The 15,238-nt window shown below is 39.7% G+C and overlaps 1 protein-coding gene across 1 annotated transcript in view; it reads right to left on the bottom strand.

Moving 5' to 3' along the window:
* Positions 1 to 15,238, bottom strand: part of si:ch211-51h4.2 (uncharacterized) — a 142,946-nt gene that overhangs the window by 95,586 nt on the left and 32,122 nt on the right. The window contains exons 6-7 of the mRNA XM_049588059.1: positions 12,356 to 12,494; positions 235 to 300 (exon numbers count right to left, since the gene is read on the bottom strand). Of these exons, the coding sequence (XP_049444016.1) occupies positions 235 to 300; positions 12,356 to 12,494 (205 nt within the window). The remainder of the gene's footprint in view (positions 1 to 234; positions 301 to 12,355; positions 12,495 to 15,238) is intronic.

The raw sequence follows: 15,238 nt of genomic DNA, 5'->3' as shown, positions 1-15,238 counted from the left end.
AGACTGGAGATCAAACTGCCGATCTTCCAAATAGTGGACAATCTGCTCAACCCCCCCCCCCCCCCCTCCCCTGCCACAGACCTCAATAAATTGTGACTAAATTCAAACCTATGTAACCTCAAGTTACTTAGGATTATAAGGAAGAGTCAGTGTCAGTTTAATTGCAGTTATATGTCTCAGTTTGGACAATGTCTTTCATTTTTTAAAGATTCTGTATGTATGTGGAAGACTTACCTGACATTAAGAATAGCAGCGTAGGCCTCACTGCCAGCTAAGACATAACTAATTCCAATAGAAATGCTGGGGAAAGAAGAAGAGAAGAGAAAGAAAAAAGGAGAAAAGAGAGGTTGTTAGATCATCTTTTGTCCTGGTTACTTGTCATCTCTAACAATAAAGTCAAAAGTTAAACAAGCACTCCTCTGTTGTATTAAACATTAGGATGTTGCCTCATCATAACACCCGAGGCTATGAACAGCTAAGAGATTTAATTTTAAAATCATTTTTTGTTTGCAGCGCAGTTCCCTTGATCCTCAACAACTTCTCTACTTCAGATTTCCTCAAAACAAGTTGCCTTTGGGGGCTACTTAAAGCAAATGCTTTGGTTGTATACATTTCGTATGTGCTTTGAGCATCACACACTTATATCAAGCCAGAAATCTGTTTGGAAAATGTTGTGCCTTCACAAAGATGCTGGATGTTGCTTAACAAAATGAGTGTTTTTACAGTAGGCTTCAATCCAAAGTGAATGACAAGACAAGGTTTTTGTAGCTCAACATCTGTTCCGTTCCTTATAACTTTAAGCCTCAGTAATCTCTCAACAGTTGGTTGTTGAGAGTGCAAATCCATTAGCAGATTCTCCAGACAGCTAAGTGTTATTTTGGAGAGCTGAGTTACACCCACACTTTCAAATCTCCTCGCTTTTAAATCTTAAAAGGGAATACCAACAAATTTAGGAAGTTTCATGCAGGCCAGTCCTCTCGTATTCAGCAGTCTGAGCCACATTTTAAAACAAGAATAACTTTCCAAAACAAAGAACAGAGAATGTGTGATGTCAGGGAAGCTATGAGATGATTCAAACTCAAGATATGAACTATATTTTAATGTAACTAAAATCATCAGGGATTAAGCGCTTAATTTTTGCTCATTTGGATAGAAACTCTGACTCTCTTGAACTCTCTGGCGCTCAAGAATCTCCATTATAACAGGGCTACCTGCCTGAAAGTGCATCTTTAACTGATGATGGCTTGTCTTGAGTGATAGGTGATAGTGATAACAATAGGGTGCATCCTCTGACACATAAGTAGTGAGCTTACTGCATCCTTTCATCACAGCAGTGTCCCAAGGAAGATTTTGGTTTGTCCTAAACACATTTTCTAATGTCCTCTGGACGTCAGGATGCTGGTTGCTGCTAGACATCTTGTCACACAACACTGAGATCACAAAGCCCATCTACCAAACAGTTATTGTTTTCTTCTTGTACCTGTCCATTAATTCAAGTCCCAAGCAGTGCTTTTTAGCCTGTGCAAAACCAATGTGACACAGCAAAAGAAACATTGGCCACTGCCATCAGTGAATGTCATCTTATTTTCTGATAGGTTGATGGCAGTTAATATAGTGAATATTGGCTGATAACGATGCTCAGCCGATAAATCAGTGCATCCCTAACAGAAAAATGTTGTTCTCCCTGGTCTCGTGCACAGACATGAGTTGAGTCTCATAACACACACTTGTTTTAGGGGGAGACAGGTGGGTACACTGGTGGCCATACCCTGGAGAGGGTCCATCTCGGGCACAGCTCAGCACAACTTGGTGTGGTTAAACTAGTAATAATAATGCAGATCCACAGAGAATGGTTTGACTCAGCATGGCCAAAAGTGCCAATTGAAAAGCCCCAGTTATGTGCATCTGTGCTGCTTTATTGCCCTCCCAGACCTCTTTTATATTTCTAGTGTAACACCTAAAATTGACCATCAGTATGGGGTGTGACAGTGCACTACTTACTTATTTTCTGGGAGACAATAGGACTGCTGAGCTCATGTCCACACATTACTATTGGTCAATAACACATACTATCCAATGCCAACAAGTAAAAACCATACCAAGCATTACTGCAAACTCTAAACCTAATCTGTGTGAAGCCTGATACTAAATCTAATAGGTAGAAAGCAGAATGGCAGTGTAAGAGTTAATCCACATTGATACACACTCTCACATAAATGTTACCAGCATGCTTGTGCAAAGACTGTAATTATATACAACATCTTTGAGAGTGATTCCAAATGATCCATCAACACAATACATACAGATGGGTGACAAATTAAGGGAAGTTAAAGTTGTCAACCATGACCCTCCAGAACAACTTCAGTGCTCCTTGAGACAGATTCTCCAAGTTCAGTCAGGGGAAATAACATCAAGGAACTGAGTACTTATAGCAAATGGTTACACAGTTAGATCTGGCAAAAAAGGCACTGCTCTTTGATTCTTTGAGGCAGTTCTCAAAGAATCTGCACATCTGCATGAAGATTCTCTCTTTAACAAACATAGCTACTGTACATGAAAATTAAGATAAGTTTTCGATAAAGTTCAGTAAGGACAGCAAAGATCTTTGTAAATGTTTTGGACATTTTACCTTCATTCCTCTATGGAAGTATTTCGGCTATTTTCTGCTGTGTTATCCACTCATTAGAGAGAATTTCCCTTTAATTTATCACCGTCTGCATGTGTGCATGTGTATGTAAGCTGGCTTAGTGGGGCAGAATAAAGTACAATAGTTCTATGTTTCATTCTCCAAACTTTAATTATGAATAGTTAGATATATTACATTGAAGCAGGTACACCTAATACATACACACAATTTTATTGTGTATTAATTATGTGCAATTATTTAATTTGTCATCAGCAAACAATTTTTTTTTGGTATCTCTAACTTCTCTATTGGTCACTTTGAATTATGTGCATTCACTGAATTCTCTGTGTGTATATTTGCATGTTTCTTTGTGCTACATACGGTGTGAGTGTGTCATTGTGTGTGCTGTACAACAGCTCCACCATGTAGGGCAGTACATAAAGACCAAGGGGTGGCAAGGGTAAAAGATGCAGGTCATGTTTTGTGTGCGTGTGTGTGTGTGTGTGTGTGTGCGTGCGTGCGGTGGAGCCTCTGCATTGATCGACCACTAAGCCTCCTTGAACACAATGAGGGAACTATCGATTGGCCAGGTGTTACAGAGCTGCTCGCACACTGATAACAAGACCTTCCACAAGCAATACTAAAAGCTCTGTCCCTCTGTGCCCGAAAGGACACACACATCAAAAAATACACACATACACACAAAACCCTGTCAATGCCACAAACATATCATACAAACAATACCGGACAATACTGATTTATGCTACACAAAAAAATAAACAAAAATGATGACAATATTAATAATAACTACAAAGGCTGGGGCGATATACTTATCTCCTGATTCACTACTATCCTGATACTTGGGTGCAGATTCAATATCTGTCTGTTTTACGCTCTACCTGTCACATAAATGTAATTTTTATGTACTAATACTATCATCTTCATCTTTTTTATTACTGATGTGATCCGACTAACTTTAATGTCCTTTCTTTTATTCACTTTGTTCTTTTTTGTTTTCTTTGTTTGTGAGACTACATTGTCATGTCATGTTGTCATCTGTGCTATGTGTATTATTATTTGCCTGTAATTAATAATAGAAAAAAAAGTATTAGGATTAAATTTTACTGTAAATTGCGTTTTTAACACTAGACCATGGGAAAAGTTGAAATCATTCACTTCTAGAAGCTGTATATCATGAGACATAATCACAAAAACATTGCACATCTCATGTCAATCAGTATTTCTGACTTAAATGTCTGCAGCACCTGCATAGAGAGGTGGTAATAAATCAATGTTTAGTGTGTTTATGTAACAGTTTTAATCCAGTTAAGCAGTGTGACCTTGCTCTGTGAAAGGTACTTTATTATATATACTTCACTTACTTATTTACTAAGATGTTTGTACAATAGTGAAAAAAAATCTATACTTTTTAAAGTAAACAAACTGCTACATTTAGCTGTCCCTCCTTATCAAGCTTGTAGTGTTTCCCATACATTGATTTATTGTGGGGGCTCCCACAATATCAACATAGACCAACACCTATTCATTTTCTATGTCTTTTTTAATGTATTTAAAAGGTCTAGTGTGTAAGATTTAGTGATATCTAGCAGTGATGTAGCAACATTGCAAACACCTGAAACTTCTCCTGTGTGCCAAGTGTGTGGTGGCCAACGTGAAAACACAAAAACTTGAATGGCCATATCTAGGGCCAGTGTTCATGGCAGACTCCATGAAAGCAGACCCACTTTGTTTGTAGATATAACTGGTTGATTCTAAGGTGACGACAACACAATGATTCTTATTTTTAAGTGATTATGAACAAGTAAAAAAAAAACCCAACAGTTATGAGTATCATACTACCATCAACCCTACCACAGTTTCTGAATCCAAGTTTCCCCCTTTCGTTGAACTAAGACTAGCGTTGGCTTAGTTGCCTTGTTAACTCCTTGTAAAACACCTCTAATTCACACCTCTGATCACAGACTCTCTTGACTTGATCCAAAGAAGTTAGAGGTGCAAGCACAAGGTATGCAGCTAACTTTCCAGCGACAAGGAGAGCCAAGTTGAGTTAGCACCCCAGCGTCTAATTCTGCAAGGACCCTGAGTGACTGGCTTCCTTGGATTTGCAACTTTGGAAGAAGGACACAACAAAGACTGCTTCTGGAACCACAGGTCTTTCCAGCCTGCCGGCTAACAAAAGCAGCACACCACAAAGCGACTCTTTCTTCCGTCCATTCAAGGATGAGTAACGTAACAACTGGGCATAGCTTTATCACAGCTGTACAGGCTAAGCAAGACTGTTTAACTTGCTGTATGTGATTTTATGCTGTTTACTGAGTTATTGTTGTGATTCTTTGCAGTTAGGTTATTGGTTAGTTGGTTTCGCCAAAGCTAAGAGTTTAGTTTGCTAACGCTGTTCACAGACAACATATTGCATGCAACTAAACATCCTCTGCATTGATCCAGACCCTATGCACACAAATCACATTCACATACACTCATTAAGAAATAGGCTGTCAACAGAGCTACACCCAAAGAGGCAACTCAAAGTTCCCGCTTCTCTTCCTTTGTCGTTGTCCTGACCACACGGTCAGACAAACACCTCCCCCGATCTGAAGCCAGCTTTGATTCAACCATCGTGTAGTTCTCTGTTGTCATCTATTTTGTTTTGTAGGCCAAACGGCTCCTTGATCACCACACCCACCTTTGTCTCTCTCTCTCTCTCTCTCTCTCTCTCTCTCTCTCTCTCTCTCTCTCTCTCTCTCACACACACACACACACACACACACACACACATATACACACCAAGGTTGTATATAGTTTGTTTGTTAGAATTTGAGTGTTTTGGTTTTGCTTTGCTCACTTTATGAATAAATATAATTCTTTGGAATCATACCTGCTGTCTGTTTAATATTGCACAGGAGTGAGTGAATAGTCAACCTTTGCTGCGTCAAGAACTCCGAAATCCTTCAGGCTGTACTATGAAATTTGGTTATTTTTATTAATTTAATTATTAATCAAAATTCCAAATTGATAGTTAAAGGGACATTGTGTAACATTTTCAGTTGTTTATTGGCAAAAACTGATGTCTGCATTCATAAATATGTCATCATTGGTGTACTATTACCTCCACCAATAATCTGACTTATTCTCGTAAAAGGAGAATTTCGGATTTGTTTGTACATTGTGCGGGTAAGTCGTCTGTGGGGTTCCATTACGTTTCGCCATCTTGAGAATACACCCGCCAGCAAGGGACATACAGCACCGCCTTCGGCGTTTTCGTTGAGAGCCAGGCCAGCACTGCGTGACTGAGGAGCCGAAGGAGAGGAGCAAGAGGCGCTTTGCTACTACCCTGGCAAATTTGAAACAAAGTCCCACTCTTTGAGCAAAATGCAGGATCATGCATATGCAGCATCATGGGAGACGGAATCTTTGTCGCCAAGAAAGCGCAAAAGGGAATAGAAAAGGCAGCGTGACCAGCGAATTAAAAAAAACGAAGGCCCACATCGGGGTTGCCTTTCCCAGGTAGAGAGAGCTGCTGAGGGAGAATGGTAATGCAATCACAGGCCAGCGCTGCTGTTGGCTGTTAGCCGCTGTTAGTGCTGGCCTGTGTTTGTATTACCATTCTCCTTCAGCAGCTCTCTCCACCTGGGAAAGGCAACCCCAATGCTGACCCTTGTTTTTTTAATTTGCCGGTCACGCTGCCTTTTTGATTCCTTGTGCACTTTCTTGGCGACGAGGATTCCGTCTCCCGTGATGCTGCATAATACATGATCCTGCATTATGCTCAAAGAGTGGGACTTTGTTATGCGGCAGTAGTGCCGCTGGCCACTAACAGCTGTTAGTGGCGCAGTAATGCGAGGAGAGGGATGAGGTGTGTGAGGTTGAGCCACTTGTCAGTTGTCAAAGGACAAGACGTGATAGGTTTGTTTCAATTTACATCCGCCCCAACAGTCCTACATTGTAAACACAGCCAGCATGGTGAGGAGGGGGTTTGTCAACTCGCATTGCGTGTGTCTGTGTAGGAGCCTGAATGAATACTCCATGTAGTATCGGATGACATGGTTTCATCAGTGTTATCATAGCTTTTTGGTACACAGTGGCTACAGTTGTTGCAATACGTGTTTGAAACAGTGAGGCGCTAGAGTGTGCCATCCATTTGAACACAATATATGATTTCAACGTTAGATGGGAGAAATTCCTACACACTGTGGCTTTAAGTAAACTTTATGAGACTGCTATCTTTAACTGGCTATCATTTTCCCTTTCCGGGAATCGTGCCCCACGAGGTCATTTGATGTAAATAAAGTCACATTATTTAACATAATCAATAATAATTATTATTAATAATTACTAATTATTTCCACCAATTTGATACTTTAATTGGAGATCTATTACAAGGTCAGGCCTATGTTAAGGCTTAAGTCCCAACAAATGGTGCTGCCATTTGCATAGCACCGGTGCCTAGATCACAACACATATTATCCCCTCTTTTATAGTATCACCAGAATAATCTACAACATTAATTGGTGCCTCTGTGTGACGCCCATAAATGTTGATCCGGACACTGTTTTATAGTCCTGTGATGTTTTCCCCACCACTTGCAGTGAGGTCAGCTGCTTGTTGCACCAGACTGACCTGATGTGGAACATGATGTGTGCTACATAAAAACATCCTTATTACTGCCTCAACAGTATAAGGTTAATATAAAGATGAGCATCTCTATTTCTGACGGTATTGAAAACCATACCATTGGCATTTCTAAATACTCTGGTATACTGTAATACCATGATACTACCCAAGCCCATTAACTAACCACACTGCTCCTCCTCTCCAAAATACAAACCCCAGCACCAGGGTTCACAGCAGCTGGGTCTTATCTGTGTAATGGCAGCAACAGAAAGTTTGCTGATCGAGCAGGAAGTTTGTGCTGGGCTGGCTGAATTCAAGATGCCATTGAAGCAGATGAAGGTGTGTGTGCTCGGACCGTCCGCCATATTCTGTTTTCTTGCTTCAACTTTTTCTTGGAAAGGATATGACATCACCTTACTTGCAGATTACCACAGTAGAAGAGGCACCTCTGCATTTGAATTATTGATTAAGGCATTAAATGTCAATTTTTAAAAAACTGTGAAAATAAAATTGGGATACTTAAGTTAATCTATTTTTTCCCCACATTCTTTATTATTACTATGCTGTATATAACATGGGGCATGGTGGTTAACACTGTCACAGCAAGAGGGTTCCTTCTGTGCGGAAGTTGCATGTTCTCCCCATGTCAGCGTGGGTTTTCTCTGGGTACTCCGGCTTCCTCCCACAGTCCAAAGACTTGCAGGTTGGGAATAGGTTAATTGGTGACTCTAAATTGCCCATAGGTGTGAATGTGAGTGTGAATGGTTGTCTGTCTCTATGTGTCAGCCCTGCAATAGCCTTGCAACCTGACCAGGGTGTACCCTGCCTCTCGCCCAATGTCAGCTGAGAGAGACTCCCACCCCCCGCGAACCTCAAGAGGATAAGCAGTTAGAAAATGGATGAATGGATGTATATAACATGGCAGACAAGTAAATGTCCATTCACTGGCTGTCCCAGCAGCCAGAGTTGATCCTAACTCTAATGTAGGTTAGGGTTGTTTTTGGGTGAAGCATCAGTGTTTTTCTCAGATAAAAATTAAATATCAGCCTATACAATGACTTTTCAGACCATTAGTCGACTGAAAGATGCAGACAGACAACTAGTGTGTGGTCATTGGAGAAACAGAACAGAAACAAAATGTTCTCAACTAGGGAAATCAAACATCCCTTTGCTTTTATAAAAAGAATATGGTGTGAGTTTCTTCAAATTACAGTATATTTGTGATTTATAACAATGTACAGTATTTTTGTGTCAGCATTAATTGCATTGTGTATTGTTACATACTGAGAATAATTTCTAAATCAACCAGTCACAATGGATTCAGATTTCAATAACAAGTGTCATTTACCAGTTGTCAGATTTGCATAAAGGACAAAAAACAGACTGAAAACAGGCTGGTAATCTTAAAAAGTTGGTGGACTGCAGATGCTGCAGCAATGATCATATTTTATCAGGATTTGGCTCAGGCTTGTAACTCTCAATATCTCAAGACTGTGCAGTAGAAGCCAAAGATATTAAGTCTGAAGCTCAAGGACAGTTTTTATACAAGTCTGTGGCCCTGGCTCAGCTGAAAGAGATTGGGCTGGTCCAGAACACTGAAACTGAAATGACTCGGCAACATTGATACAGCACACAAGCTAAGATGTGGCTTTTAATTGAGACAATATGATATATGATATAATATGTCTTGGGTCAGTATTTTAGCTTCAGTCTGTACTGATGTTAGTACACAGAAAAATCTGTGCCATATCTTTTTCACATGCTGTTAAAAACAAGTCATGGAAGCTTTTCCATCTTTTGTTCTGATTATATGTCTTCATTATTATGACCTGGATTGAAATTAGGAGTAAGTCATAATAAGGGCTTTGTATCTTATATTTAAGAAAAAGTAAAGTATCTAGCTTCATGTTAGCTTATAATTATTTCTTAGTTCATTTAGTCCAACTGTAAAACATATTCAAAAGGCAGTGGGCAGTCATATTGGAAACAAAAACATTATAAGCGCTGCAGCAGGTCTGTGTCGTGTTGTACTGTGTACTGTTTACTGTGGGTGTCTATGTCTTTGACTGCCTGCTAATTGTTTTCTTTTTCTCTGTTAATGTTTTGTTGTGTATGTCAAATTTAGTACCCACAATGCAAACCAATTTCCCTCTGGGGGTTAATCAAACATCAAAGTCTGCATTTACTGGGGGCAGTGCAACAAGCTGTCAATGCTACAATAATTTAATATCTATAAAGGTTAATATGTTGTTAACAAACTACACTGCTTATTTGCACATTCAGCAGACATGGAGCAACATTAGCATTCATTTGGACTCATGTTTCTGGCCACCTTATGAATACAATATTCATTATGAATGCTCCACCATACTCACCAGCTAGGCACTAGGTTTATCCACAGCTTGGTACATGCTGCAGCAGGTTTTCCCCAGGTTCTCCGGATTCCTTCTACACAGGTAGAACTTACAATGCGGTGTGATCAGGTGCATTGTTTGTGTATTGATATATTTTCACAACAGAAAGCAACTGCACTGGTGACCAACAAAATCCTGATCTTCAGTCAAAATGGCACAGTATTTTCCTATTCTTTAAGGGGTGCTTTATTCAGATACTAAGACGTGCCTACATAGGTCATTTCACAAGACGTGTACACTCTGCTTGTGACAAAGAGCTGCAGAGCTGCTGTCTGACTCTCCATTAGAGAGATTGTGCACTTTTACACACAAGAGCAGCGTAACTTCATTGATTATTGTAGGAGCTTAAAGTTTAGTTCTGTTTCCTCTGTCAAGTTTATTACTACAGTTCTTAGGTTTGGTGCTTAAATGCTGCACAATATTTGCTGCAGTGACATTACTGCTCTGACTGCATTAGGGCCCGTTCACACACAAGAAATTAACATTGCTGAACATTCACCTTCCATTTGCTGCTATTCAGTGCGAGTGAAGGGGTGGACAACATATTTGCTTCTGGTGGTGAAGCAAATGTACATCTTGCCATCACCTGGAGTTTAACTTACAGTGACCAGACGTCCCTGATTTCCGGGGACAGCCCCCGATTTGGGTGACCTGTCCCTGGTAAAAGCTGTCCCTGAAAATGTCCTCAATTTTGACATTGAATGGGGGAAAAATGCGAGCAGACTCAAACACCAGTTATTACAGTAGTCAGTAAATGCATCACCGACGCAAGACATCGTATGATGTACAGACGTTATCAGGAAGCATGACCAGACACAGCAGCATCAACAACAACAATCTAGAGGCGGCAGAAAGGAGAGAAGAGGAGACCAGCGGCCGCGTTAAATGATATGTTGTGTATGAACTTATTTATATTGTGTGTTTGGTTTGGTACATAGTGATACATGGTCTGAAAGGTTTAGGAACCTCTGATGTAGCACATTTCAAACAGAGGCAGTTACATAGAGCAGATAAAAAAGAGCACAATGACTAAATTATATAAGTATATTACCAAAACTGATGTTATTTCTTTAAGAAACTATTCACTTACTATTGGTTCTGTTCTTGCAGTTTTTCTCATGTTCTCCTCTGCTCTTATTCTACCCAGGCTCCTGAGGCGGAGGCTACGGAGGTGGATGAATGAGGGGATCACGGTGATGTCATCCCTTTTTTTATTGCCACCTTTTGTGTCATAAATATCAGTTCAGTATTCAGTTGAGTTGAAACCTTTGACCAAAAAAAATCCATCCTAACTCAAGCTAACAAGATTAAGATATTTTTGTCTTCCTCAGTGGATGGATGGTTGGTGATGTCACTCATTTGTTTGATTGCAACCTTTTTCGTAATAAAAGCTGGTCAAAATACACGAAAAAGTACTTGTCCCCGTTTTTTATTTCGTAATGATAATATTTAATGATTTTTCACTGCCGCACTGAAAATGTCCACGATTTTCATTTCAGAAATCTGGTCACCTTAGTTTAACTTTAGTGAACTTTGACTGGGGAAGTCACAGTCCCAAGAGCAAAGAAGTATGTGTGGAGGAGATATTATTGTTGATGTGTTTAACCAGCCAGAAAAGTACAAACTACCCGACATGAGAGATGCTGCCTTGGAGGCAGGCAGGAACTTTAAGAAAATGCAAAATGTACCAATAACGTCATATTACGCAGTATTTATTAGCAAGCTAGCTAGCTAACATTCATTTGTTAGCTAGCAGGCTATCTGTCTGTTTGCATCACACTTGGCACTGCCCACATTCAGCCCAAATATCATGTCAGCAGGCGATGGTCACACGCTTACATTTGCTCATATGTAACTGTACCCTTACTCTCAGCAGAAAACTATACAAAACATATCCAATTTGCCAAAATTTGCCATGTAAATAGCAGTGCGCCAGGTACAGGTATACCCAGCTCCCAGGGAACGGGAGATGACACTTTGGTTGGTTGAATGTTACACCCAAAACACACCTATGATTAATGAATGGACTAAATCAAACCCCTTTGCTCCTTGTGCCTTATTTTGCTCCCAGATTATGTGTCATGCACTTTTGACCATGCGCTATAGATCATTTAAATATGGCCCAACAAGTCATAATGATAATAATAATAATCAAACAAAACAAAAACAGAGTGTTGATCATCTTTGGAACAAATTCATACAATTTTTATAAGGACACCGGACCCACTGTTGTGTTTACAGTGAAACCAATCATTTAAATAGTCATTCTTGTATAATTCTGATAATTGTGTGTGAATTTCACTTAACCCCTAAAAGACCTCTTAAGGTCTCCACACCCCACTCTATTGATTGAAAATAACAATTAATATATTTGGTGGTGACGTGGAGATGTACTAAACATGCTGGGGGAAACGATTCAAACATGCTGTTGGGAGACAATTGTGATCACCCCTGTTTACGTATGCACATCTTAAATGGGAGCTACTTCTTTGAGAAAACAGCTCACAGCCTAATAACTAAGATAGAACTCCACATACAGCACAAATGAACTACAGTGATGGGAAAAACACATCCACCCACATCCTCTCTTTTACACTAAGTGTTGTTGATTGTGCAATTGGTAAATGTTGCATATTTAAGATCCTGCAAAATTATGGGCTCTGTCATCATCATGGTAACTTACAACTGGAAGAGGAGGATGCAGTTGAAGGCGTGGCTCATAGGCCGGGAGAGGAAGAGGTAGCCAAGCAGATGAAGGTTGGGCTGCAGGCTCTCAGCTTGATTGTGTAGAGCTGTTGCATCCTGCTGCAGTAAACCTGTATCTGAAAGACAAAGACAGATGTAGGCTGTCAATACACTAAACCTGAAACTACTGCAAACTCCTCCTACGTCTCTGAAAATGTCATCCAGACTACAGATGATGAGAAAAGTAGGAAAATACTTGCATGCCATTTATTATAGTTATATATTCAAAACAAAGTGTCCTTTTTGTTCAAAACAACAACAAAAATACACAATAAAATAAAATGAAATGCCATTTCCATTTTGACATAAATTAAAATAAATACTCAAATAAAACAAAACCTTTCAACACCTTTTTTTTCTTTCCTACTTGAAACATGCTGTTTTTATTCAATCTAGGCTCCTCCTGCTGACAAAGTATCGATAAGTGTACCGCTTCAAAATCGAAAGTAAAAAAGTGCGGTCCGCGGTCCGTAAATAGGCAGCTCGTGTGCCGGATGCGGACCGCGGGCTGTCATTTGAGGGCCACTGATCTATACAATTAGCACAGTTTCAAGGTGGACACCCAAGAATAGTGTCACCAATTCAGTATACGACCTGTTCATCAGTTATGATGCTAAACAATAGCTGGAAAAGTGTTTCTGCAGAACATTATGATGTCACGGTGAAGTTGACCTTTTACCTTTTGATATATATTGTCATCATGTCATCATGATGTCATAATTTGCATTTGAATTCTCTAGTTATATATAGAAGTGGATGTTTGTGCCAAATTTGAAAATTTCCCCAAAGGTGTTCTTGAGATATGGCATTAACAAAAATAATACATGAGCAAGTTGACAATGATCATGACCCTTGACCACCAAAATCTAATCAGTTCATCATTGAGTCCAAGTCGAACTTTGTGCGAAATTTTAAGAAGCTCCCTAGAGGCAGTCTTGAAATATTGCGTTCAAGAGAGTGGGACAGACAAATGGATGGAGGGATGGACAATCCAAAAACATTACCCCTTCGGCAACAGCTGCTGCTGTTGCTGAGGCATAAAAACAATGGCAGCCAAAAGTTTGTTTAAATATTCTATCAGACTTACAGGCTGCTAGCATGGTTACATCACAACCCCTCATTACCAACCTCAGCTCCACCATATCATTCATTATTTTCACATACATTAACTGCATTATGTGTTGCTCTTTTAAAGAATCTTAAAGCTTCCTTAAACTGTCAACTTATCTGAACTTTAACAAATGCAGCATGTTCTGCAGAGGGTCTGTTGCTGCTCTTCTTGGTTTGAGCTCCCGTGCATGCTCCATGGAGGGGGCGGAAACCATGCAGCCAATCATAATTATACTGCCTGTTTATGGCGCTATAACTTTAATGTGAGTGTTCCTGGCAGAGTGTACATTATTAAACATGATAGTCAAAACAAGCATGTTAAATTAATGGCAATGCAGAAGTCCGTAATATAAGAGTAGGGTACTGAAAACACAAACACACACACACACTGAAACACACCACCGTCACCATCTGTGCCACTGCTTGAGTTTAAATAAAAGAATGTGCCAGTCCTCAACACCAGCAACTGCTCAGAATGCACATGCAACTTTAATGGATAAGAGGTGTTACTGTCTTATTTGATTAGATAATGCTTTTATACTGGTGGATACAAATTCTAATCTGGTGGTGGAAGAAAAATTCAGATCTTTCACCATAATCACAATTGCTCTTATCAGCAAAATGTACCTTAAGTATGACAAGTAAAAATGATATTGTTAAATACTGGATTGTATTTAATGTATCATGTTTTATAAACTGATCAGATGTTTAGTTGTAAATTATTTCTCTACATACTAACTAGAAACTGAATAGCTGTCAGAAAAAAAATTGTAGTGGAGTTAAAAGTGCAATACTTCCATTTAAAATACAGGTGTTCAGTACATGTATCAACAAATGTATTTTCAAAGTGAACTGACTTCCATGAGTCAACACTGTCACTGCACGAACCAGAAGCTTTTAGCAGTGCAGCTCCTCTCACTGGTAACTCAGAGCACCGCTGTCAACTCAGCTGTGATTCACATTGCTTGTTAAAAGCCTATTTAAAGACAGAGAAAGCCAAAGAAATTAGAATTACCGCCTTGTGGTTGTATGCCTCACAAACCAGTCTAGTTGCAGTTACAGTTTACATCCATGTCTGTCCAGACTCACATTTTGCCGTGACAGTAGGCAATGCTTCAAATATGCATATTGCTGCAAAGAAGCTTCATACAGTGGCATGCAAACGTTTGGGCACCCCTGGTCAAAATTTTGTTTACTGTGAGTAGTTAAGTAAGTAGATGATTACTTTTTTAGTTTCAGTCTTTTACAGTTTTAAAATAACGAAAAAAGGAAAAGGGGCTGAGGCAAAAATGTGGGCACCCTGCATGGTCAGTAATTAGTAGTGCTCCCTTTGGCAAGTATCACAGCTTCTAAATGCTTTTTGTAACCAGCTCAGTCTTTCAGTTCTTGTTTGGAGGATTTTCACCCATTCTTCCTGCAAAGGGCTTCTAGATCTGTGAGATTCTTGGACTGTCTTGCATGCACTGCTCTTTTGAGGTCTATCTACAGATTTCTAATGATGTTTAGGTTGAGAGGCTGTGAGGGCCATGGCTAAACCTTCAGCTTGCACCTCTTGAGGTAGTCCATTGTGGATTTCAGGATGTGTTTATGATCATTGTCCTTTTGTAGAAGCCATCCTCTCTTCTTCTTCAGCTTTTTTTACAGATGGTGTTATGTTTGCTTCCAGAATCTGCTGTAATTTATCTTAATCCATTCTTCCCTCTACCCGTGA

The sequence above is a fragment of the Epinephelus fuscoguttatus genome, linkage group LG10 (genome assembly GCF_011397635.1).
Source record: "Epinephelus fuscoguttatus linkage group LG10, E.fuscoguttatus.final_Chr_v1".
Classification (NCBI taxonomy): domain Eukaryota; kingdom Metazoa; phylum Chordata; class Actinopteri; order Perciformes; family Serranidae; genus Epinephelus; species Epinephelus fuscoguttatus.
Note: the sequence above shows the minus strand (reverse complement) of the source record. Positions and strands in the feature narration are given on the sequence as shown.